General features: G+C 48.0%; 2 protein-coding genes across 2 annotated transcripts in view; one reads left to right on the top strand and one right to left on the bottom strand.

The window, feature by feature from the left end:
* The window catches only part of LOC130387508 (protein unc-13 homolog A-like), a 33,571-nt gene extending 22,878 nt beyond the window's left edge, over positions 1–10,693 (top strand). Inside the window, exons 23-41 of the mRNA XM_056596623.1 lie at positions 173–262; positions 605–739; positions 937–1,064; positions 1,921–2,006; positions 2,247–2,373; positions 2,522–2,618; positions 3,966–4,109; positions 4,627–4,704; positions 5,069–5,146; positions 5,373–5,461; positions 5,586–5,729; positions 6,114–6,237; positions 7,440–7,496; positions 7,615–7,695; positions 8,409–8,556; positions 9,043–9,099; positions 9,274–9,360; positions 9,491–9,647; positions 10,405–10,693. Of these exons, the coding sequence (XP_056452598.1) occupies positions 173–262; positions 605–739; positions 937–1,064; positions 1,921–2,006; positions 2,247–2,373; positions 2,522–2,618; positions 3,966–4,109; positions 4,627–4,704; positions 5,069–5,146; positions 5,373–5,461; positions 5,586–5,729; positions 6,114–6,237; positions 7,440–7,496; positions 7,615–7,695; positions 8,409–8,556; positions 9,043–9,099; positions 9,274–9,360; positions 9,491–9,647; positions 10,405–10,693 (2,196 nt within the window). The remainder of the gene's footprint in view (positions 1–172; positions 263–604; positions 740–936; positions 1,065–1,920; positions 2,007–2,246; positions 2,374–2,521; positions 2,619–3,965; positions 4,110–4,626; positions 4,705–5,068; positions 5,147–5,372; positions 5,462–5,585; positions 5,730–6,113; positions 6,238–7,439; positions 7,497–7,614; positions 7,696–8,408; positions 8,557–9,042; positions 9,100–9,273; positions 9,361–9,490; positions 9,648–10,404) is intronic.
* A 9,980-nt stretch (positions 10,694–20,673) lies between these two features.
* Positions 20,674–25,474, bottom strand: LOC130387516 (RNA-binding protein MEX3B-like). Its single transcript, XM_056596657.1, has 5 exons — positions 25,307–25,474; positions 25,033–25,152; positions 23,987–24,533; positions 22,638–22,879; positions 20,674–22,518 (listed from the first exon to the last, which is right to left on the bottom strand). Exons 3-5 carry the CDS (start codon positions 24,474–24,476, stop codon positions 21,304–21,306), a joined length of 1,947 nt encoding a protein of 648 aa, XP_056452632.1. The 5' UTR covers positions 24,477–24,533; positions 25,033–25,152; positions 25,307–25,474; the 3' UTR covers positions 20,674–21,303.
* Positions 25,475–25,526: the final 52 nt, after the last annotated feature.

Genomic DNA, 25,526 nt, shown 5'->3' with positions numbered 1-25,526 from the left:
AAAAGTACAGTCAAGAGATTGAGATAAAAACAACTGTCAAGCTGTTGCTGTTCTCCTGATCTTTATAATCTAAATATATGATCTACGATCTGTAGCTTTTCAATAGCCGCCCATACTATGGTAAAATGTTACATTCAGTGATTCAATGGTGTTTTCTGACGCGTGTTTTCAGAACAACTTCCCAGCCAGTAGTCCTGAGCGGCTACAGGACCTCAAGTCCACCGTGGACCTGCTGACCAGCATCACCTTCTTCAGGATGAAAGTGAGAGCTGCATTCTGTCTCTCAACAATATGTCTGCTTTGTCGCCAAAAGAGAACCACAGTGTTTTCAAGCACAGAATTTCCCATGTTGCCCTCGGGCCTGTTGGTGGAGAATCGTCTTCTCGTTGTGTTATACACACATAGCCTATTTCCCCATGCAGGTGTGTTTCTCTGTGTGAATATGGCATATAATGTGATATTCACATTATATGGCATATAATGTGAATGTGCGCACATGCATATTTGTTGAATTTGCCAGAGAAGGGGGACGGCTTCCTGGAGGAACGCAGTAGGACAGGTGCAGGAGTCGGCGTTGACGTTGTCTTTGGTTGGTGTTCGTTAGGTCCAAGAGCTGCAGAGCCCTCCCCGGGCCAGCCAGGTGGTTAAAGACTGTGTGAAGGCCTGCCTCAACTCCACCTACGAGTACATCTTCAACAACTGCCACGATCTGTACAACCGAGAGTACCAGTCCGACCCGGTGAGTCAGAAGAGAGAGGCCACTGCAGCTCCAGCTGTAACAGGCCTGGCTTACTGTTTACGATGCTTAAATCAGCAGTTAAAAAGGATGAGTATGCTGGGTTGGTTGTCATCCCTGCAAGGGAAGAAATAAAACTGCTGCAGCTCAGCACTTGGATCATATTTATATATCTCTGATGTATCTAATCTGTGGTGCAGGCAAAACCTGTGCCCCCAGATGAGCAGGGTCCAAACATCAAGAACCTGGACTTCTGGTCCAAACTCATCACCCTCATCGTCTCCATCATCGAAGAGGACAAGAACTCCTACACGCACTGCCTCAACCAGTAGGTTTCTTCCCTGTTCAAACCAGTTAAACCAGTCCAATAACATGTTGTGTGAGAGGTGGGCAAGGGCAAGTTTTTTGTGCAAATTTCCACTTGGGAAAAACAATTGGAGAACAACACACATAGTATCAGAGCATCCCAAAGTACATTTTATCTGTTGGCACTTTGCTGTTTTCTATCACAGAGGGCCTTTAGAGCTCCATCTGAGCAGAACGACCCATGAGCCGCTGCACAAACCGTCCAATCAAGGGCTGGAATACACACAGCGTGCTATCATTCATTACTGCGGTATTTGATGATAACACTGCCCTAAGTGGCAGTAAAATACTAATGAGTGCTGCGAAGCACCCAATCAGCTAATAGCCGACCAGCAGATTAGCTGATTAATAAACTGCTGGTGCCAAGAGGCCGGAGTGGGGTGATGTGAGCCTACAGGCGGTGATAAGGTTAGACGCACTTGGGTTCTGTCTCAGTTAATGCAATACTCTGTTTAGGCTGCAGCTGCTACTTCTCTCCATCCATATCACATTCAATAATCCTCACAGACAGCCTTAGGATTGTGACCTTTCAGTGGCAAACAGAACGGTAAATGGTAGCTTGCTTCAATGTTCCAACCGACCACAGTCTAATAACTTGAGTGCAGTCACAATAATCAAATTCTTCTACTTGATATAAACCGCATGACATGTGTCAGTGAAATCAAGTCACCCGATTCCAAACATGTTGAGGCTTCAGTACAGATATGTTAGAGATGTACACAGCACACAGTGGCTGCCTGGTTGGTTATGAGTTGTTATCTTCGTCCTATTGGCTGCCGATGGCCTGATGCGTTCGGTCCTACCCTGTCGCTCCGCAGGTTTCCACAGGAACTGAATGTCGGCAAGATCAGCGCCGAGGTCATGTGGAATATGTTCGCACAAGACATGAGATACGCCATGGAGGGTGAGTTCCTGTTATACACATGTGGTGTGTGCTCATGTAAGGCTGATGTGTTTTTTACATTATAATTTACATTATATCAAATTTTGTTACACATACATAATGTGTGTGTGTTTGTGTGTGTGTGTGTGAGCACTGTGACAATGTGAATGACAACAAATAAACAGAGAGGGAGACGAGTGGCCCCATCTAAGTTGAGGAAGGACATTAGTGGTGACATTTCCTCTGCCTTTTGTTATTCAGAGCATGAGAAGCACCGGCTGTGCAAGAGTGCAGATTATATGAACCTGCACTTCAAAGTGAAGTGGCTGTACAACGAGTACTGCAAGGAGCTGGTCACCTTCCAGAAGCACGTGCCCGAGTACCCCGCGTGAGTCTGACCTTTGGCCTCGCAGCTGTGCACGGTCCCCGACGTTTAGCACGTCGACGCCGAAAACTGTTCCTTGTATACGTTTGCAAAAATTGTATTGTATGTGAAGATGACTTTGGAACGATGGTGTTGTTTGTTGGTTTCTCAGCTGGTTCGAGCCGTTCGTGGTCATGTGGTTGGAAGAAAACGAGGAGGTGTCCCGAGATTTCCTCCACGGTGCCCTGGAGAGAGACAAGAAAGACGGGGTAACTGCTTTGGCTGGGTTTAGTACGAAAGTTAACTTATTTTTATTTGTCTTCATCTGCCATTTTATGAGAAGCCTTTTTTAATCTTTATTAAGAGGAACCGTCCACAAATAACTTTTTTTCTTGGCTGTAATTGGCGCGGTCGATGTCCTTTCTTCAGCTGTAAACAATAATCCAACAAAACCCAACAAAACTATTCATAACTACTTCGAGGTGCCAGAAATTGACTTTTAATAGGCTGATGAACACGATGGTAATCAACGATAATTTCCTGCGAATTTGCTTCGACAACTCCAGGCAAAGAAATCGATCCAAGGTACACTCGGTTTAACACAGTCCTGGAGCAGACTGCGGTGGCAGGACGCTGAGCGCGTTCAACCTAAATCTCCCCCACTAACTGTTCTGTCGAGGCAGCTCTAAAGTTAAAGTATGCAAAGAATACATTTTTAGCTCCTCGACCGCAACCATTGACTCCGTAAATAGATCCCTGGTTTGCTCAGGCAAACAGCCCTGTGTGTCTCCCCAGGCGCCCCCCCCCTGACTCAGCACGGCCTCGCAGCGCCGCGGGCAGGTGGGAAGCTGTAAGACGATCAATAACAACTCCATACAAAATGCAAATAACGATAAAAACGAATGAAACACATCCCCGGCAGAGAGCTGCAGCAGATGCTGCGGGCGGTGAAAGCGGATGCTTAAACACATCAACGGCCTCGAACACACGTTCACACACACACACACACACACACACACACACACACACACACACACACACACACACACACACACACACACACACACACTCTCAGACTCACACTGTCTCTGGGATGCCTACAGATCTAATCAATGGGAGGCTAGGGGGAGTGGAGCGAGGCGGGGCAGGGGGGGTCAATAGACAGCAGAGCGAGCCCTTATACAAACAGGGTTTTCTCAGCTCCTATATCACTGGTCCTCTGGGTCCAATTACTGTCACCTGGAGCATATGTTCCCCCTCTCCCCCCCTCTCCCCCCCTCTCCCCCCCCCATCTCTCCCCCTCCCTTTGCTCCACATAAAGAGCATCCCTTCCCTGGACTTACGGAGCATAGGCTTAGCAAGAGGGTCCGTACACCTCTCCTCTTCGCACGTGCTCAGTGTGTGTGCGTTGGGACGGGGGAAGGGGGTTGCTCTCTGACGTCGCTACATTGTCAGGCTTAGAGATTTGATGGATCTATTGATTGATTTATATTGATAAAGGGTGAGCTGGTTCTGCTCTTGTGTACATTGTGTTTTGGGGGGGCTACCACTCGAGTTGGTGAACTGAACCGTTGTGTCGTGTCCTCTAAACCCTCTCTGTCCGTCTGCACCTGCAGTTCCAGGTGACTTCGGAGCACGCCCTGTTCTCCTGCTCCGTGGTGGACGTGTTCTCCCAGCTCAACCAGAGCTTCGAGATCATCCGCAAGCTCGAGTGTCCAGACCCTCAGATCGTTGGTAACTACATGAGGCGGTTTGCCAAGGTGAGTTTTCCCACCAAAGCACTCAACCATGTTGGAATTGTTCTCGAAGCCGCCTCAAGTTTGATACTTTTTGTCACCATGTTGCGATCAATCACCTAGTCACCCGTACTCTTTTCCTCCTCCTTTTCTTCCCTTCCTTTCTTCCTTCTTTCTTTACCTTCTGTCTGTCTGTCTGTCTCTCTCTCTCACTCTCTCTCTGCCACTCTCTCTCTCTCTCTCTCTCTCTCTCTCTCTCTCTCTCTCTCTCTCTCTCTCTCTCTCTCTCTCACTCTCTCTCTGTCTCTCTCTCTGTCTCTCTCTCTCTCTCTCTCACTCTCACTCTCACTCTCACTCTGTCTCTCTCTCCCTCTCTCTCTCTCTCTCTCTCTCTCTCTCACTCTCTCTCTCTCTCTCTCTCTCTCTCTCTCTCTCTCTCTCTCTCTCTCTCTCTCTCTCTCTCTCTCTCTCTCTCTCACTCTCACTCTCACTCTCACTCTCACTCTGTCTCTCTCTCCCTCTCTCTCTCTCTCTCCCTCAGACCATTGGGAACGTGCTGCTGTCCTATGCTGACATCATCTCGAAAGACTTCCACAATCACGTCAACAAGGAGAAAGTGGTAGGTGTTTGAGATGGAGTCAATCCTGACCGCCACAGCCTTGTTTCAGCCTCTGTACTTGTGATTGTGGATTGTCTTTTTAACAGCAGTTCCCCAGGTCAGCAATCAGGGAAAGATATCAAAGACGGTCATTATTACGTTTTGTATTTGAAATACGCAGGGCTAAAAAGCAATTCAGCGATGTTGATATGTTTTATATTTTTCCTGGGCTCACCTCGTGTTCCCCGGGTGTCTAAGTGGTACACAGTGTTATGATTAGCAGAATTTGCAGGAGCGATTAGCATTAGCATTAATCCATTATCTCCCCGCCTCCAGAGCAGTACAACAACTGTAGCCAATGCCCTTTTCTCTGCCCTTCCCTCAGCCCTGCATCATCATCAACAACATCCAGCAGCTCAGAGTTCAACTGGAGAAGATGTTTGAGGCCATGGGAGGCAAAGATGTAAGCTTTCTAAACCATTATACATGTAGGGCTTAAGGACTTCGGGACTTCACATCGCAATGACTGCCTCCATTTTGTGGGCTTAGGTGCATTGGAACTTCAGTAATTATGTTGGTGGTCATTGGAAATTATTCGGCATTATGGGGATGTTGATTCAGGATTTTACAGTCGTACAGTCGTGTGTTTTGATGACCTGATGCAGCTACCTATCCTCACTCACTTTCAGCTGAATCTGGAGGCCAGTGACTTCCTGAAGGAGCTGCAGAACAAGCTGAACGTCGTCATGGACGACCTCAGCCACATCTTCGCCATCAGGTGAGCATGTTAGCGTGTAGCATCGCGACACGTTGTCTTCGTCATGTGCTCATGAGTCCGTTTTCAGATAGCGAAGAGGGTAACAATAGGACCTTTATCATTGTGTGTGTGTGTCCCCATGCAGCTTCCAGCCCCAGATTGAGGACAACGTGCGGCAGATGGGGGACATCCTGGCCCAGGTCAAAGGTCAGACAGTGCCAGCCAACGGCAACGTTATCCAGGAGGCTGACAATGTCCTCCAACCCATCATGGATTTCCTGGACACCAAGTGAGACACACACTCCCGCACGCGCACACACACACACACACACACACACACACACACACACACACACACACACACACACACACACACACACACACACACACACACACACACACACACACACACACACACACACACACACACTGTGTGACATTTGCATGAGTCTGATTCTATTGATAGTAAGTTCTTTGAAATGATCAATCATGTGTTAAGATGTTGTGTGTGTGTGTGTGTGTTTGTGTGTGTGTGTGTGTGTGTTTGTGTGTGTGTGTGTGTGTGTGTGTGTGTGTGTGTGTGTGTGTGTGTGTGTGTGTGTGTGTGTGTGTGTGTGTGTGTGTGTGTGTGTGTGTGTGTGTGTGTGTGTGTGTGTGTGTGTGTGTGTCCCAGCCTCTCACTGTTCGCTAAGATCTGTGAGAAGACGGTGTTGAAGCGCGTGCTGAAGGAGCTGTGGAAGCTGGTGATGAACACCATGGAGAAGACCGTTGTGCTTCCCACACTCACCGACCAGACGGTAAACACCACACACAGACACACACAGACACACACACACACACACACACACACACACACACACACACACACACACACACACACACACACACACACACACACACACACACACACACACACACACACACACACACACACACACACACACACACAGATGCACACACATTATCCAATCTCCCAAATCTTATTTTGTCTTGTTCAAGGTTGGTCTCCCTAAGCCTTTCTTGCAGGAGTTCATTCAGCTTGTGAAACGTATTTTCGTTGTGATAATGCATAGAGCGCTACTATCTTCTGTGGATCATCTCCATCACGCCATGCTTTTGCTTTTTCTTCCTTTTCTTTTTTAGGTGATTGTAAGTATCATAGTGTTTATTTGTGTGTGCGTGTGTCTGTGTGTCTCGTGTGTCTGTGTGTTGGTATGTGTCTTTGCGGTTTTTGGGCGTGTTTCCCCATGTATGATAGAAGCATGAACGAATGCTGTGTTTCGCTGGTTACGGTGGTTACGGTCTCTCTTTCTTTCTACCTCCCTCTCTCTCTATCTCTCTCTATCCCTCTCTCTCTGTCTCTCTCTCCCTGCCGCCACAGAGTTAACCAGCCAGCCCCTTCCTGTGTCGCATATACTCCCCCCCGCCCTCCTCCTTCACTCTCTCCAGAGGTCCCCTACCCAGCATAACCCGCTGTCCGCATGGTGCACGAGAGACTGCATACCTGACCTGTCTGTGGGCCCCATCTCCCCCCTCTGTATACATTACAGCCCGATAGAGATCCCAGATAGAGATCCCAGATACGCTCCCCATATCTGTGTCATCTGAGGAACCGAGACAGCATCCACCCATAAGACACAGTGGCCATTTATAGGTGATACCCAGCCCAAGTGTTGATGTTCTTGTGTGTCATCTTTATGTCGGTATGCTCCTCTCCCTCCGCCCTGCAACACACACACACAACACACAGGATCCTGATCTCTTCTGGTCTTTGCTCCTACAACACCCTTAAGTTCCCAATCCGCTCCGAGAGGTCTGCTCCCCCCCCTACCGCCCCCCCCCCCCCCCCCCCCCCCCCCCCCGTCCCCCCCCCGTCCCCCCCCGTCCCCCCCCCGTCCCCCCCCGTCCCTCCGTCCCCACACCCCGCGTTCTGCCCATCTCTCTGTCTCCGGCCCCTTACCTCCTGTGTTCACTCACTCACTTCTCTCTCCTCCCACAGGGCACACAGATGATCTTCAACGCAGCCAAGGAGCTGGGACAGTTGTCCAAGCTCAAGGTAGGACCCGGTCTAGTACTGTGGCAACTATATCCCGAAGGCCTGGTCTTTACAACCATGATGCTGTTCAATCAGGGGTGTGTTTGTATGACCTCCGGGGTGTTGTCTGGCCTTGCAGGAGCACATGGGGCGAGAGGAGGCGAAGGCTCTGAGCCCCAAACAGTGTGCGGTGATAGAGCTGGCTCTGGACACCATTAAGGTACAGTGGGTGGACACATGCACACACACGCAGACACACACACACACACACACACACACACACACACACACACACACACACACACACACACACACACACACACACACACACACACACACACACACACACACACACACACACACACACACACACACACACACACACACAAACATGCATTTACATATACACACATAGCATACATTCATACACATACACATGCATACACAGTGAAACACACACATAACCGGTGCATGATTTTAGATGATGACTACTGTTCTACCGTAGCCTGTGTTTTTAACAGTGTAGGATTCTGAATAACAATGGACAATTTTTAACGCATTGACAAATATGGTTTGAAACTGAACCTATTTCTTTGATTCACGTTACAAGTAGACCGTAGCATAGCAAGAATACAAGAAGAAAGTATATCTTCATGAGCACAACAAATACTGTGGTGTTCATGCTGAAGCAGTCCTTCCAGTTGGGTAGCTTCCGCAGCAACTGTTCCCCACCTCAGCACACAAGGACACAAGGCTCCAGGGCTGTATAAACTCTCTGTTGTTCCAACGCACCTTAAACGCTTCAACCCATCAGGTTACTTCTACAGCGTCACTATACTTTAGCTTGGTCGCCAACGTCCCCTGAACCCGCAAGGTTCATACCTGTGTTGTCCTTCCTGTCTGCCCTCCTCGCCCCTGGTTCCTGTATCACAGCAATACTTCCATGCGGGCGGTGTGGGCCTGAAGAAGACGTTCCTAGAGAAGAGTCCCGACCTGCAGTCCCTGCGCTACGCCCTGTCCCTCTACACCCAGGCCACGGACAAGCTCATCAGGAAGTTTGTCCTCTCACAGGGTGCTCAGGGTAGGAGATCAGTGAGACCACAGAGAGAGAGAGGATCTCTCTCTCCCTCTCTCTCTCTCTATCTCTGTCTGTCTGTCTGTCTGTCTGTCTGTCTGTCTTTCTGTCTGTCTCTGTCTGTCTCTCTTTCTCGCTCTCTCCATCTCTCTCTTTGTCTCGCTCTCTATGTCTTTCTCTCTCTCACTCGACAACCAAATAAACAAAACAAATAAAAGTACTCTGAGTTAGTTTGACCTACTTACCTGCTGAAAAGAAGATAAAGAATAACTTTTACAATGTCCCTTTATCATAACATGTTCAGATTCAGAAGACGGTTTTAGTCCAGATTGCAATTCCTGACCCAATATCCGTCCGCCTGGACAGAAATACAATCTTATATAATATTCTTTGGGCAAACTGCCACCATGTTACCATCTAGAACCGTTTAATGTTACATTCTTGCAGTCCCTTTCATGTTAAAAGGCTCATGTGCTGTTCTGTTCTCCTCAGTCCATTCAGGGAAGGGGATGAGGTTCACGGCCAATGAAGACACTGCGCCAGAGAAAGGTACCCGCCCACTTCCTCCACCTGCCTTAGTTCATAGTCGGCGTCGCTGTCATGTGCCTCACAGCTCTGCTGCTCCTCCCACGCTGCTGTGTTCCATGGTTCACGCACACCGGCAGCGGGGGTGCTCTGCAGTCAGTCCCCGCTAACCCGTGCTCCCGCCTCTCTGTCCTGCAGCCTCAGGGGTGGACGCCGTGGGCGAGGTGCTCATGCAGGTGGACGTCCAGCCGCAGCCCAACGGAGAGTACAAGATCAACGTCAAAGGTACCGCATCGACAACCGAAACGCTTTCCTTCACTCAGTTTGGAACTTTGTGCTCCCTTTCCCTTGAAATGACGTGTCCTTGACGCCTTGCTTCCTCGCCCCTCCCCCCCTCGCTCCCGGCCTCCCTCAGTGGTGTCTGCTAACGACCTCAAGTGGAAGGCGCAGGGCTTCCGGCCCTTCGTGGAGGTTTACATCATCGGACCGCACCTCAGCGACAAGAAGAGGAAGTTCGCCACCAAGTCCAAGAACAACGCCTGGTCGCCCAAGTTCAGCGAGAGCTTCCAGTAGTGAGTGATACCTCTGACGTCCTAGGGTTCACCCCTAGTGATCAGCACCCGTTACAACCGTTTCTAAAGTAAACCCCTTTTAGGTTTGTATTAGAATGGGGTTCAACCCCTCTATGGTGGGGATGGAGACAGGGAGAGGCACGGGGGTGTGCTGGGTGGAGAGGGTGAATGACGTAGCGTTGAGTTAGTGTGAGTGGAGCCTCGGGAGGGAGGCTGGCTGGCTCCAGCCGCTGGTGGGCTGAGGGTGTAGCCGCCGGCCCTGCAGCGAGCCAGCCTCCATCCACACTACAGCCCTCCGCTGGATGTCGTTCACGCTCTCCTTCAACCCGCTTGCTGTCCCTCTTCACTGTCCTGCCAACAAAGGCTACAAAAAAGCTCATCAAATAAACATGTTTTCCTTTAAGGGTCCTGGTTGGCTAGGCTATCCGGCAAGACTAAATAATCATACACATTATTTCCATATCTTTGTGGATAAACAAAAGACATGCAGTTTCAAACCATAATCTCGAACACATGATGAAAAGTGTGTACGGTGTCATCCGAACGAGGCCCTGTAGTCCTTCCAGGGGATCTCTAGAGCCGTCGCTGTACACAGGAGGACATACAGCCAGCGCTTCACCAGCACCGTTAGCCAGCACAGCTCTGCTGTCCATCACTTCCATCACCCTTTCATCAGCCGTGGACAAACTACCCCAACGCCCCCCGCATCTCTGTGACCTTTCCTTTGACCTTTCCCCCCCCCCCCCCCCCCCTTCAGCTCCCTCGGCACGGAGGTGGGGCCCGAGAGCTACGAGCTGCAGGTGTGCGTGAAGGACTACTGCTTCGCCCGCGAGGACCGCACGGTGGGCGTGGCCGTGCTGCAGGTGAAGGAGGTGGCCAGCAGGGGCAGCGTGGCGTGCTGGCTGCCGCTGGGCCACCGCGTGCACATGGACGAGACGGGCCTGACCGTGCTGCGCATCCTGTCGCAGCGCAACAACGACGAGGTGGCCAAGGAGTTCGTCAAGCTGAAGTCGGACCAGCGCTCGGCTGAGGAGGGCCGCAGTTGAGGGGGGGACCGGGGGGGGGGGGGAGGAAGTCAGGGATCGCGGGGGAGTGTGGGGGTGGTGCGGGAAAATAAATAAATGAGGTGTGCACAAAAAAAAGACTTTTGAGGACAAAATCCCGCCGATTGGTTTGGGAGTATGCATCTATGCAAGGGCGTACATTTACGTGTTGAGTGGGGGGGGGAGTTGTTACACCACCCACCCACCCACAGACAAACCCTCCCCCTCGACCCACCCCCCCCTCTCCCGCCCACAAACAAAAATGACATGAGGGCGGAGTCAATCATGTAGAACACCTTCCACACAGCGTTCTCTTGAGTGGAAGATGAGTCCCTGATGCCCCCTTGATTTACAGATGACCGCCCTTGCACTGATGTATACCCTGATGTATGCACTGCCACCACACATTCACAAAGGTGACGACCGCGGTTGCAATACACACACACACACGCGCGAGACAACGCTATAGTGTACAAAGTCTATCTGCATACATTATGCAACAAACCCACTCGCAGTGTTCTCACAGGAACGCGCAGAGAGACAGATAAGCATCACATGTTCCCTCCTCTTTGAGTTAGTGCTAGTTAGCCATAGATCAGCGAGCACCTGTCCATATGCACCCAATCCTACACAAAAACAAACGCACACACAAGCGTCATTATATCATACCCTAACTTTTATAAGCTGTACATTTTCAACAATGATGTATTATAATAAAAGACGATCGAGACAACGCACCACATTCATAGTTTGATAAAGACTACTTTGCACTTTTGCTTCTCTGATTCCGTAAGCGGACTCAGTACTTAACTAGCTATGCTGTGTCTATACGTCTGTCTGTCTGCCTGTCTGCCCCAGACTGATGGCTTCCCATAAGTCTTCCTCTGCCTCTCTCTTACTCTCTCTCTCTCTCATTGTGCCGCTCGCGTTTTCTTGCGCTCTGCCACTCTGAATCTCTCTCAGCATCACTCTCTATCTGTCTCTCTCACTCTGCCTCTTTCTCTCTGTCTCTCTCAATCCAATCACCCCCCCCCCCCCCTCTCTCTCTCACTCTCTGCATCCATCCAACATGTCTTTGTGTTGCTTGGTCATTCCCCGGTGTGCTGGGGTGGTCGTGTACCGGTTGGCATCATAAGGACACACATTCCCAGATCCCCTTCCCCCTCCCCCTGAACTGTACAATAAACATCGACAGAGCGGACACCCTAGACCCCCCCTGTGACCCCCGCACCAGTCCTGTGCCACTCCCCGCCTGCATGTTGATCCCAAGAACACTGTGATTCACTGGCCAACACCGGGCCACCGATGTACAGACTCGCCGCCGCCGCGGTCACTCTCGCCGGGAGCCCCTCGTGTTCGTGTACATTGTGCATATATTCACTCGCTATAACAGGAGGTGTACTAGCAACGCTATAGCCTTCACAGCCATGGATCAACAAGGCAGGGGAACAGTGGTCTGGGGTGCAATGTTTTACACTTAGTTGGTGGGAGGTAACGTAGAGAGGTTTATGTTACGGCCATATTGTGTATATAGACAGATTCTTTGGTGGGCCCTTTCTTTTTTTTCTTTTTAAGCCAACAGAGCAATATCACAGAGTGCCCCTAAACGACGGCATCCCCCTTGCTTGCTGCCATCCTCTATTACCCCCCTGAATGCACATTTTCTTCAAAAGGGCTACTACAGAATCAGTAGACTTGATGTCCGACGCCACCCGCTGGTTTATACTGATCATGGTTACGGTTGGAAGATCACTGCAAAATGTTGTCGCTGTGTGTCCTCCTTGAAACGCTACCTTTATCGAGATACGAAAACACATTGACCGTCTGCAGACGATAAAAGAGTTTGGCCAAGCGACTCAAGTGAGTGGTGGCAAGAAAGCCTTTTGTAGAAATATTAACATTTGCCGATGGTAAACATTGGGGGAATTCTGCGCTCCCTTCTCGAGGGGGTGTTTTGGCTGTGGCCCTTCAGTTCCTGGGCTCAGGGCCAGTGTTCGTGCGCCAACAAGCGGGGGCGTCCACCAACACAAGCAATACAGAGATACTAGCCCGACTAATGCTTTCTGGAGGGACATATCAAATGTGTTGTTTGTCCTGAAAACTGTCTCCACTCTCCCAAATCTAAAGCCACTTCTCAAGGCAATAGCTGCATTTGTCTGTAAGTTCACCCAAGCTGTCGAGCCAATCCTCTGTGAGAATTGTTGTGTTGTTTGACATTGAGTGTGTGTGTGTGTGTTTGTGTGTATATAGGGCTGATTGTAAAATATGTGAGGGAAAAAAAATGGCTCTGAGATTGGGAGCAATATATGGTACTTACGTAAACAAGTGTATGCTACGCCTATGGAGTATCAACTGCAATATTCAGATCCGTGAGAACTTTTTTAGATTGGTTTTGGTTCAAACGTTTTTTCTTCCATGAACGGGTTGACTTCACATTCCTGAAGTATTTTTGTCAGCCCGTTTCATTTCAGAGGTACGGGCCCATATCTTAGATGATCAGATCTTAGCTTTTTTAATCACAAAGCTGGAGTGGACCAGAACTTCTTACTGAATTATATTTAGAGAAAGGAGAGAAATAAAATATCCCCTTATCCTTGCATCTTATTATGCACAGTGGTGAAACACGACCCACTGCGTCAATGAAGTGAACCAAACTGCATAATTTTTAACGCCATCTTAGCACCTATTCAAAAAGATATGTTATGAGACAATTGAGGTGTGCAACGGTGCATTGTGTTTAAAGTATTCATCCGTTGGAAAATGTTTTTCTTTTGTTTTAACTGTACACAAATAGAGTAGTAGTGTCTAAACTTCACTGAACTAAGTTGGGTTTGGACTGCTAGGCTTTGTTGTACCTTTGGCTCACTGAAAACTGTTGAGTTTGACCAAATAACCAAGGATGAATGTTGGTGAGTCTTTTCTCTCAGATATGAAAGAGGTCCCCACTCAGAGATCTCTAGCCATGCCGTAGTCACATGGGTCTTACGTTTGTTCAATTCTGGGTTTTCTGGCAGATGAACCGGCCCTTTAAGTGGATGAAACGGGTTCATGTTCCTCTAACATTGAAAACTCCAGGACATTCTCCACCCACCCATGATGAGCAGACGTACCGTCTCAAAACAATCCCACCATGTCATCTGAGTTCCCCAAGAGGCACACTCTGTTTTGTTTTGTACAAACCAAATTAAATGTCAAAACCCCATAATGATTCAATCTCAACCCTCATAGGCCTATTGCATACGTGGACCACTGCACAGGCCACGGCAATCACACACGTGCGTGTGCACACACACACATACACACACCAATCTTTATTCAAGCACAAAAGGGCACATGTAAGACCAGACGCATGCATGCCGCATGCCGACTCATCTCTGAGCCCATGCAGCGACGCCCACCCTGTGAATAGAAATAATTACAACTGCATGACGGTGAGTCTTTATTGTGCCAGCACGTGTCTCTTTGATGTTACAAGTCCCGTTTGTCCAGTTTCTTTTTTTAAGATTCAAAGACTATGTATTGACTACTCATTGAACTTTATTTTTTAACAGCTTGTGTATACATCTGCAACCAATATGAATGTAGTGAGAACACAGAATTTGCATGAGAGAGTTATTTTCTACCGAGGTTGTTTCTTATCATTAATTGTACTAAATGAGGAATACGTGGAGCTGGAATGCAGCCTGATTGTGACCGGCTTCCTAATAAAAGGACATATCTGCCACAAACCGTCTGACCACGTCATTCTCTCTGCTCCCTCTTGCGTAGTATCTGAGAATTTGGATAAATCATGAGACTTTTTCAATTACTTTTTAAATGTATATAAATCTATACATACATATATGAAAAATATTAAAACAAAACTAATTAAATTCAATAAAGTGAACAGTGCATCGAATTTAGGGGCATCTAATTGGGGAATATAATATTTATAAGTATTTTTTAATAAGTATAATCCCATGCAATCGCTACCTTAGAATGAGCCGTTGATAATTACATATGGAGCGGTTCTCACTCCCTGGGCCCGCCATGCTACAGTAGCCCTGAGCGAAATAACGGCTGTGGAGAGGTCATGTTTTTAATTCAAAATCATAATCGTTTATCAACTTGTAAACTATGGCCTAAAGTTCAGGTTATAGTTGACAAGTAAAAAAAAACGAGTATCCACAGACTAAATATAAATTATAAATCCATCAACATCACTTGACAATTGACAACTTACTGGCCCCCCAGATGCCAGGCCGTCGCCCACCCTAGCTTTAGCTGTACCGTCCGTAGAGGGAGGGGGGGAATCAGTTGGTTGCAATCCCCAGACCCACGACTAGAGGCCACTAAACACTGCGCCTTATGAGGGCTGCCTGCTGTGCTGCTTAAGGGGCTTACGATTAACAGACTTTTTGGAGACAAAAGCATTTCCGTTTTAACTTGATTTTTTCTGTCTCTTACAAGCCTGAAATTCTGGATGGTTTCAAGGTCTATGGGTTAGCCGCTGAAAAGGTTAAAAAAGGATTGTTTGTCTACATGATTAATCGATAAGGTATCATCCTAATGAGGTCAACTATTGCAAGTTGGTTTCAGGACATGTTCGGCAAGCCACATTATTGAGAAATGTGGGTTTATTTAATATTCAATAGGTAATTCCGCTACAATGAGCTGCAAATATATGCTTATTTCATCAAAGAGATGTGAATGTAAAGGTCCAATTCAGTTGCCAATAATATGGCTCTCTAGAAATTAGAATACTTACATCAATCCAAAAATGTAATATGTGCCTTAAGCCTTTTTCACATTCAGCCTAGGACAAGGTTTATAAAATGCTAATGCTGTGCTCACTTCGAGAGAAAGGCAGATAGGTCACCCTTCAATGGGGTGCTTCCAAGACGCTCATATACTGCCATCGTGTGGTGGTATGAAGTACAGTGCAGGGCTGACAATTTACATTTTCTTTTTTTTGTATTTTAGCAGTCTGTAGAAAACACTGTGTTAATGGTGGTTGTAAGCCTAATTTATGTGCAGGGAATTATTGTTACAGCACTATGGTTAAAAATGGCAACAACAAAAAGTGATACAGTTGAAAATATCCATTAGGTAAAGTACAATGACATAGTTAAAAGAACAAAATACTGCATATTGCAGTTATTGTAATGCAGTATATATAGTACTATGGTATCGTAATTGTAGTATTCTATAGCAAAATAAAAGTATAATAAAAGTTCTGTAATTTACTTCAGTAGATTGTAGTTTATGTAGTAAACTGTAGTAGTATATAATGTAGTATACTGTAGTAATAAAACTGCAGTTTTCTGTAGTATACTATAGTTTACTGTAGTAGTATATATGTGGTATACTGTAGTAATAAGACTGCAGTTTTCTGTAGCATACTATAGTTTACTGTATAAAACTACTATAGTAAGGTTCAAAAACACTACAAAATGTACTATAGTATATATAGGGTGTACTGTAGTTTATTTACTATAGTAAACTATAGAATTTTCTGTAGTATACTATAGTTTACTGTAGTAAAACTACTATAGTAAGGTTCAGAAACACTACAATATTTACTATAGTATATATAGGGTATACTATAGTTTATTTACTATAGTAAACCATAGAATTTTCTGTAGTATACTATAGTTTACTGTAGTAAAACTACTATAGTAAGGTTCAAAAACACTACAATATTTACTATAGTATATAGGGTATACTATAGTTTATTTACTATAGTAAACTATAGAATTTTCTGTAGTATACTATAGTTTACTGTAGTAAAACTACTATAGTAAGGTTCAAAAACACTACAATATTTACTATAGTATATATAGGGTATACTATAGTTTATTTACTATAGTAAACTATAGAATTTTTTCATGTGGGAAATATATGCTTATTTCATCCACAGAGATGTAAATATAAAAAGTCAAATTCAGTTGCCAAGTAATATGGCTCTCTAGATATTAGAATACTTTCATCGAGCCAAAAATGTAATATGTGCCTCAAGCCTTTTTCACATTCAGCCTAGGACATGGTTTATAAAATGCTAATGCTGTGCTCACTTCGAGAGAAAGGCAGAGTAGGTCACCCTTCAATGGGGTGCTTCCAAGACGCTCATATACTGCCATCGTGTGGTGGTATGAAGTACTGTAGCAGTGCAGGGCTGACAATTCACATTTTCTTGACACCCAGTGCGAAATAAAAGACAGACGCTTTGGTTATTGTTTTACAGTAAAAAATGAAACCAAAAACAAGACTTTATTAAAGAAGCATAAAAAATAAAACTCTTGATACATTTCTTATAACCGTCAAGTCAGCTCAAATCATATGATTATACAATTTTTCCAGCTCACGGTTAAAAGGTCCATAAACTTTCAAATAAAATATATTTCAATTTTAAAATTTCTTCAATAATTTTTTCTCATTTTGTTATAAATTGCCTATAGGTTGTACACAGAAATAAGGAAAATAAAAAATGAAAAATAAAAATAAATTTGAAGTAATAAAAAGGGTCACATTATTGTCTGGGATATTCAGGTAAGCAAATAAATTGTAAAAATAAAATGTGTAAAAAGTTTTTTTTTTCTTAAAAATCATTTGCCAACGCCTGGTGGCTTGAAGACATGCAGATGGTTAACTTACAAATAATGATACATGTTCTTTAAAAACTACACTTATCGTCAATTAAGTCCTTTAACCTTTCCAAAAATGAGATCCCAATGATTGTATTCAGGGTATATACACAACGCAGGTCAGGCCTGAAATCTAGTTTGCTAACATGTACATTTTGGTAATCTGCATACAAAAAGAATTAAAGCAAAAAAGGAGCGTGACGGGGGGAGGTGGGGGGGGGGGAGGGGAGTGTATTGCCCCTCACTGGCATGGCTCCCTCTCTGTATCTTTCTCTTTCATGAAGAGAGAAAGACAAAGGTCAGAGGTCGCTAGTTAGCATGCCTCAGGAAACCCTGTTTTCAAACCTTTGGGAAGGGGGAGGGGATACTTTCAGTTAAGATAAGAAACCAATAAAGAAACAGCCATCAATATGAGAATATTTGTACCTTTTTAAAAACAAGTAAGGCTCTGTACATAACCAAAACAACATTCTCCCATTGGCCAAAAGAGATCCGGGTGCAACAACAGAATTTACATGAGACCCCACGCGGCGCTAAAACGAAACGCTCTCTCGACAACGCTCCGCTGGGGAGTCCTCGGAGAAGAAGGCCTGACAAAAGGCCTCAACACAGACACATACAACAGTCATTATTTGCCTGTTTGTGTAGAAACATCACACCCCCCGCCCCAACCCCTCCCCTAAATCCTGTCTAAATAAGTAGTGAGAAGAAAAAAGATGCCAGAGTTTAACATTGGACCCCGTTTGTGGGAAAAAGGGTTGTCGGTTGTAAAACATATGAGCGCTGCCCGCCCGGGCACGAGGGCGGCCGCCGAGAGGAAGGAGAAGGCACCAGCGCTGCAGTGCAGTGAAGAAGAAAAAAAAAAAGACGCTGGTGGACCTACACCCATCCCCTCCCTCCTGGATGTGGAACTACAAGTGTTCCCCTCATTCTTTATGTGTTTCAGTAGGGCGGCACACACCCCGAGCACTGTAGGCTAATCTCGAGCGCGACACTAGTACAGCTGCACGGACCCCCCCCCCCCCCCCCCCCCCTGCATGTGTGTGTGGACAAACGAGAACCCATTCAAGTCAAACAGCCTCGGTCGCTGTAAAAACCCCTGGACAGTAGGCTGATGGGATTATTGTGGGGGGGGCGCCGCGAGTCCTCCGTGTCATAGTAGTAGTGTAGTAGTAAACCGCCGGGGAGCGTTCCAGAGCCGGCACGCAGCGTCAACCGCCTGTAACATCTGGGCTGCCGCTGCGTGCGCGTCGACCCCCCCGGCCAGCACTGCGCGTAACGGTGTGTGGCGGCTCACACTGCCCCGGGACGGCCGGGGACAGAGTCCCGCCTCGAGGAGCGACTGGAGGAGGAGAGGGGAGATGAAGACCCGGCCGTTTGATCCACCGTTACATCGACGCAGTAGAAGTTACATTAGCACATGGGCCCCATGCGTTCTGGGGGACTGCAATACCTCCTGTGTTTCTAGGGCATGGCAGGGATCGTCCAGTAAGGAAGTACGACTTTAAAAACGACAAAAGCAAAAAAAACAGAATCTGCAGCTGTTGGCATTTTCTTTTTCTTTTAACACGCCGGTGTCTGGAAGCCCTGGATGACCTAGCTACTAGCTGCCGGTTTAGAAGGGTTAGCGGGTGGTCGTTCCTTCTGATGCGTGAGCCTCAATACAAGGCTGGATACAGCTGCAGAGTCCCGTCAGGAAGCCCTTTTGCATTTGTTTGATTCACTTTTGCTTCTGCGTCATGGCTTGTCTCGCTCGGCGGGCTGGTTCTCAGGTCGTTTGAGTGACGGGTGTCAGCAACACGGAAAACACTTTTGGAGGCGGTTACTATGAATTCACAGTAAACACAGAAAAATAACAAATACAAACGGAAATGGAGGCAACTGCCCTTTAAGGTGTTGCTCAATTACGTTGTTTAAAGTACAAATGTCAAAGGAAATGATACGCCATTTAGTGCATAAAACTTGGCCATGGAGCTCTATACCGGAGTCATAACGGAGTCATTTCAGAGTGCCATACAGCTTTGCTGCTCAAGTGGGGGTGGAAGACCAAAACATAAAAAAGGAACTCAACTGTATGAGCCGTGATTTTCCTTTTTCTCTGGTTTTTGTTTTTCTTTAGAGGGGCTAGGCGTCGCAGTGCATCAGTCTAACTATATCCCCTTTTACTAGTCTAAGTGGGCGGGGCACTCGCCTCCACCGAGCCCCCTATTGGACAAGTCAATCAATGGATGTGACATCACAAAAGCCCTATCTAAAATCCTATTATTTAAAAAATACGCCTTGCATACAGCCTGACATGTCAATAGTCACAAAAAATATTATAAAGAACACTAAACACCCCGATCTTGTTGTAACAGAGAAGAGGGTCTGAGCGAGAGGACTGGCGGACATGGATGGATATTACGGATAACTTCACTACGTTCCGCGGGTCAAGGATTGGTGGAACAGGCAAAAAAAACAGACTTCTTAAAAAGCCATAAGAACGAGTTTGACGGTGGAAAGAAAGCCCAAAACACAACCCATGGATGGGACCTCGTTCACATCTACTCTGAACCACATTGAGAGATAAGAGATCTATCATCAGGCACAACAAAGGACATAAATGGAGCTGGGACACATTCTTCAGTGCCAATATGACTTTCTCTAAAGGGGACTTATGTCATATTGCCGTATACATGGTAAAAATGGGGACGCGTACAAAATAAAGTGGCATTCATTTAAGTTAATTACGGTAACGCTTAACATTAACGTTCAGTCATTAAGTTATCTACAAGCCTTAAGTTAATGCCAAACGTATCATGATCAAAACATTAATATCAATTAGATGGTTACTAATTGCTATGTTTAAAGATAATGTTGACTAGCCCTTATAAGCCGTATCAAAATCAACCCTTTAGTGACATCACAAGTGGGAGTGTCCTCAGAGGTGATGTCAGCCTACAAGTTGGTGCAGTAAACCGCTTAGGCTGTTGGGTGGATCTATCCATAGCACCCATCAACAAATCAATAGGAATGTTTTGTTAAAGGCTTATAAATGATTGATGACTGAACGTTCTATAAAGTGTTAGCTAATTCTGTTTTGAGAATGAGTAAATTCATTCAGAGTCAACGATGCATCATTTGAGGGTTTTTGTGCTGATTAAGAGGGGGAGTTTCTGTCGGGTTTAAAAGGGTCCTGTCGCTGCGTGGGTCGAGTTAGTGCCCGACTACATGCAAGCTTTCTAAAACAAGCTCTGAGGAACCACATCCCATAATGACACAAACACTATGGACGAGAGCGCAGCCGCGAGCCAGAGAGGAAAATATTGAGTCTTTTGTTTCAAAGAAGCTCGCGTCCCATTCAGGAGCACGAAGGGGGGGGGGGGGGGGGGGGGGGGAAGACTAGAAAAAGTGTTGACAGCTTCCTCATAAAATATCTTGCGTATAAAAAGTGTCAAAATAAAGGCTGTGAGAAGCAGGCAAAATAGAGATCTTAAGAAGCGGGCATGAGGAGACGTAGGGACGAGGAGCAGACGGCAGCGACCCTGAACTATGGCAGCGCTGCAGGGACTGCTCACAAACGAAGGCCTGAAGAAAGATAAGACACTGGTTTCCTCCCACCTGTTCCCACTGGGAGGCGGTCCGAGGCCTGGCTGGCCGCCACCACACAGACCGCCCGCAGCTCGCCTCACGCAGACAAAATAAGTCTCTTTAAAATTATTATTATTATTATTGTAGTCGTTATTATTATTCATCTTGACAAAGAGTTATCAGCAATAAATCAAATCCTTATATTATGGTTGTCTATGAATGCAGTTGTCCATCCTGGTCCATCCTGTGTGTGCGAAGATCCTTAAGAGTGACTCCTCCTCCTCCTTGCTCCTCCTGCAGTTTGTCCATTTTTTTGTATTTTTTTAAGATAGTAAGACAACTTGAGTTTTGCTCCCACCCCTTACAGTAGCCCTACCCTCCCCCCCCCCCGGACCCTCTTCTCGCTGCGTCCCAGGCCCTCTAGGAGAAGATGCGGATGCACTGTGTGGTGGGCGTGTGGCAGACGGGGCACTCGGGGTCGGCCGACTGGCAGATCTGCCCGGCGCACTCCATGCAGAACAGGTTGTGTCCGCACGGCACCAGCGCCGCCGTCACCTCGCTCTCGAAGCACACGAAGCAGTCCCGGTTGGCCCCGGGGCCCAGGGCCACCAGCCCCGCCACCCCGGGCCCTGGCGTGGCCTTCAGCCGGCTCAGCATGCCGGCGCTGAGGCCGCTGCCGCCCTCCGACTCGGTGGGCGAGCCCCCGGGCAGGGAGGAGGCCGAGCAGGAGGAGTAGCCCGTGGACGAGCCCCCCGAGCTGGAGCTGGACGCGCCGGAGAAGGAACCCGCGCCGCCCGACTGCAGCCAGGACAGCGTGCTGAGGGGGTCGCTCTGGGCGCGGCGGGCCAGCGGGTGGTCCATGGGGCCCACCGCCGCGTCCTGGGGCAGCGTGGGGGACAGCCGGGGGGTCACCACCCCGCCGCTCAGCCCGCTGCTGTTCCGACGCAGCGGCTGCTGCTGCTGCTGCTGCTGCTGGGCGGAGCCGGAGGACTTGCCGCCGCCGCCGTTGACGAAGGGCGCCCAGATGTTGGCGGAGCTGAACTCAAAGCCCAGCTCCTCTGAGGTGGGCATGGCGGCGTCCCCGCCGAAGGTGAAACCCCCGGCGCTGCTGGAGCCGGTGCTGAAGGGGCTGGTGGGGCTGCCCCCGTCCTTGGCCTTGCGGGCGGCGCTGTAGCCGTCGGAGCTCCCGCTGCCGCTGTGCGCGTGGTAGGACGCCGTGGAGGACATCTTGCGGTTGGAGGAGGACGAGGAGGAGGAGTGCGGGCCGGACATGGGCGGCGGCGGGGGGGGCGGCGGCGGCGGGGGTCCGCCGTGGTGCCCGGTGGCCTTGGACCACAGGGCCGCCCCCAGGCCGGCGCTGAGGGCGCCCAGGCCCTCCAGGCTGACGTCGGTGCCGTTGGTGTGGAAGTCGTTGTCCCCCTGGAGGTCCACGAAGGCGCCGGTCCGCAGGGTGATGTGGGTCTCGATCTCCTCGCGGGCGCGGTCCACGTTCTCCGGCATGCCCGTCACCTCGAACACCGGGTCCTTCTCCCGGCTGGGGGTCACGATGTAGGTGTGGGTCTGCTGCTGGATGCGCTTGATGGTGGCACCCTTGGGGCCCACGACCAGACCCACCACCCTGTAGGGAACCCGCACCTGCGCCACAACCAACCAACACACGTCACCATCACGCTCACACTCACATCAAATCAAGACGGCTTTCATGCTGGGTGAAGGCGATGGAGGGTGAAGACGACGGTGGTGAAGGCGGGCACCTGTATAGTGGTCTGCCCGGGTAGGTGAGGGGGCCCGGGGAGGGTGCCCCCCCCGGTGCCGGTTCCGGCCTTGCAGCGGGACGCCCGGATCATGGAGAAGTGCTCGGCGGCCGACACGATCTCCCGCTTGGCCATCTCCACGTCCTCGCGGCGGCCCGTCACGATGAACACTGGCTCCTCCCCGCGCACCGGGGTCTTGATGTAGGTGTTGGTCTTGGCACGCAGGGCCTTGATCTTACAGCCTGGACGCAGTAAGAGAGGACTGGTTACTAATGAGAACTTAAGTTAAAAAAATATGTAAAAATAAATAAAATAATTTTAATGATTGCAACCATTATGACAAATGATATCAATGTTTGCTTATTTGATCAGAAAAAAACAACAAAGACACGTTATATTTGTCATTACATTTTGGATGGACAATTAAAAATGTGTTGGTCCACATCATACTTTAATCAGTAGACTATGGTTTTATTTGCTTATCCACCATCACCAACAACATTGTTGCGCTGTTGCTTTAAATGCAGACGGTATATCGGTCACAACCAATAGGGCGCACGGTGCGTGATGTCATTCTGGGAAGCAGAAAGCATGGCTTTTTCAAACAAAGAGAACAATGCCATAACGATAAACATAATCTTTCTTGGGTGCACCAAATTTACCAATTGAGTTTACAATATAATATGTATTTCAACCAACTAAGGGAATTCAAAAATAGAAAATCGTAGTAGAAAAATGAAATATTAAGAGACCCTGGCAGACGGAGCTGTGCGCAGGGCGTAACACCGCCCAGCCCCGTGTTTGTTCGCCTGCCCCCGTCTTACCCTCAAATTGGCTACCAAAATAAATTAATATAACCCTCAAAACCATGAATGCCCACACAAAACTTAAAGAGGTTCACGGTGATGATTTAAAAAACGCGGGGGGTTACACACAATTTCTTCGGTACGTTTCTTTTGTTTGGTGCAGCCTGCTAGACATGTCCAGACTCCGACAATCTGCCGCTTTGTCTGACCCTCTCCTACCCCTCCCCCTCCCTCCTACTTATGAGCCACACACACAGAAGCTCTGCCAAGCCATTGTCTAAATACGGGTCTAAATCACATGCAAATATGATAAACATGTTACTTTAGCGCTGTACATCTTGCGGGATCAAATTAAGGCCGCGACATTGATTGCAGTCATCAGCGCGAACTCCCTTCATTCACACCTGGTGGGCTGTAAAACTTATGACACCCACCACCCCATCAGTCACCCAAACAAAGAGCCGCCTGCATGCTCCTTACGGAGGCCGTTTATATAATCAATAAAAACGACCGCCGTGGTCATAAAATAAACAAGGCTCTTACCTTGTCGTCCCACGATCTCGGCCACATGTTCGGAGCTGGGGACGGGCACGCACTCGGTCATGTTGACACTTCTCTTTCGGTTACAGAGGACGCTGCTTTGTTCCCCGTGGAGCATGGAGTGTGAAGCGGCCATGTGGTACCCGCCTGAGCCGTAGTACTCTGGGGACGGGGAGCAGGACGTCGGACTGTCCCGTGAACCATTGGGGTGTTCCATCATTTGTAGGTCCACGTAACCTCCCCCGTTACAGTTCTCGGAGCCCGGTCCCTGGGTCCCGTCGAGCGGGTCCACCAGTCCCCCTCCGTTGCCACCACAGTCCACCTTTTCCAGGGCCATCAGTGACAGCTGGTCTAGGGCGTACCGGAGCGCTTCTTGGTGATCCTCATCCCGGGATTCTTGGTCCGTTTCTCGGATTAGACCAACCCCATTGTGCTGACTGCTGACTACCATGTCGTGGTCCATAATCTCGGGGTGGAATAATGGGCTAGGCATCTTCCCGTGGAAATCACATCAGATCCCAAATGGACCAAGAAATGAGTTGAGCGCGCACTATAAGAAAAAAACATAAATAATAAGTGTTCCAGTAAAAATTGTATTACATAAACGAACAAGTGATAAACCATTTATGGTTTGTTGGTTTTACACAAGGAAGACCCCTAAACAGTCATGTTTTGGTAGCCTTGCTTTGTCTGCCGTTTCTTTTTGTCTGGCCATCCAAGTTGGATGTTGTTGTCTCCCCAGGACGGAGTGCAGCCCATGGAACGCCTTTCAAAATGTAAATGTAATCTCGCTACAGACCATTCACCTATAAATCGTCACATGTGTAAATCGTTTTAAATAGATAAGAGCTGTTGGTTGCTTTTGCCAGCCACGCTAGCTAGTCCCACACAGTCGGTTCTCAGTCACGTTGCCGACCCCTTTGTTTGGGAGTACTAATGCTAGCTGGTTAGCTCTGGGCTGATAGTCGAGCTAAAACCAAGTTCTTGTCAAATTCTAGTCAGACAGCACTTAACAATCACAAACATGAAAACGGTATTAACTTATTTACCTTGAGTGTCTTGCCCTTTCTCTTTGATCCCTCTTGCGTCTGGTTATTTCTTGAAGGAAAGATGAGAAGCAGCCGGGAGGCGACCAGTGTGCCCTGTGAGCTAGCAAGCTAGCTAGCACGCTAAATTGGGGGCGTTGAAGAAAATGTTTAAAAATGAAAAGAGGACTAACTGTGCATAAGATCTCAATGCGGTCGTACGCCAAAGCATGCAGGTGTCCCCCGCAAAGCAAACCGGTTAGGTGACAATCATTTGAATTCCATGCAGATAAATTACCTTTGAGTTAGACCCAGTTTCTTGCTCCTTCTCCCTCCTGTTCCCTGACCCTGGTCCACCGCCTTTGTCTCGCCGAGCGCACGCCGCTCAGACTGTCTCCTCCACACGGGACTGACGTCACCCGCGACACAACAATGGGTTCAAAGGCCATGGAATACACGGAGCGCATCACAGTTAAGCTTATTTTGTTTTTGTCGCTCGATATTGTTTGTGCGATTTT

The sequence above is a fragment of the Gadus chalcogrammus genome, chromosome 8 (genome assembly GCF_026213295.1).
Source record: "Gadus chalcogrammus isolate NIFS_2021 chromosome 8, NIFS_Gcha_1.0, whole genome shotgun sequence".
Taxonomy (NCBI): domain Eukaryota; kingdom Metazoa; phylum Chordata; class Actinopteri; order Gadiformes; family Gadidae; genus Gadus; species Gadus chalcogrammus.
Note: the sequence above shows the minus strand (reverse complement) of the source record. Positions and strands in the feature narration are given on the sequence as shown.

Coding starts and splice junctions, on each gene's coding strand:
- LOC130387516 (XM_056596657.1), bottom strand. CDS start 24,476: ATGCCTAGCCCATTATTCCACCCCGAGATTATGGACCACGACATGGTA. Junction 22,880..23,986: donor CGAGATCGTGGGACGACAAG/GTAAGAGCCTTG, acceptor TACTGCGTCCAG/GCTGTAAGATCAAGGCCCTG. Junction 22,519..22,637: donor CCGGGCAGACCACTATACAG/GTGCCCGCCTTC, acceptor GTTGTGGCGCAG/GTGCGGGTTCCCTACAGGGT.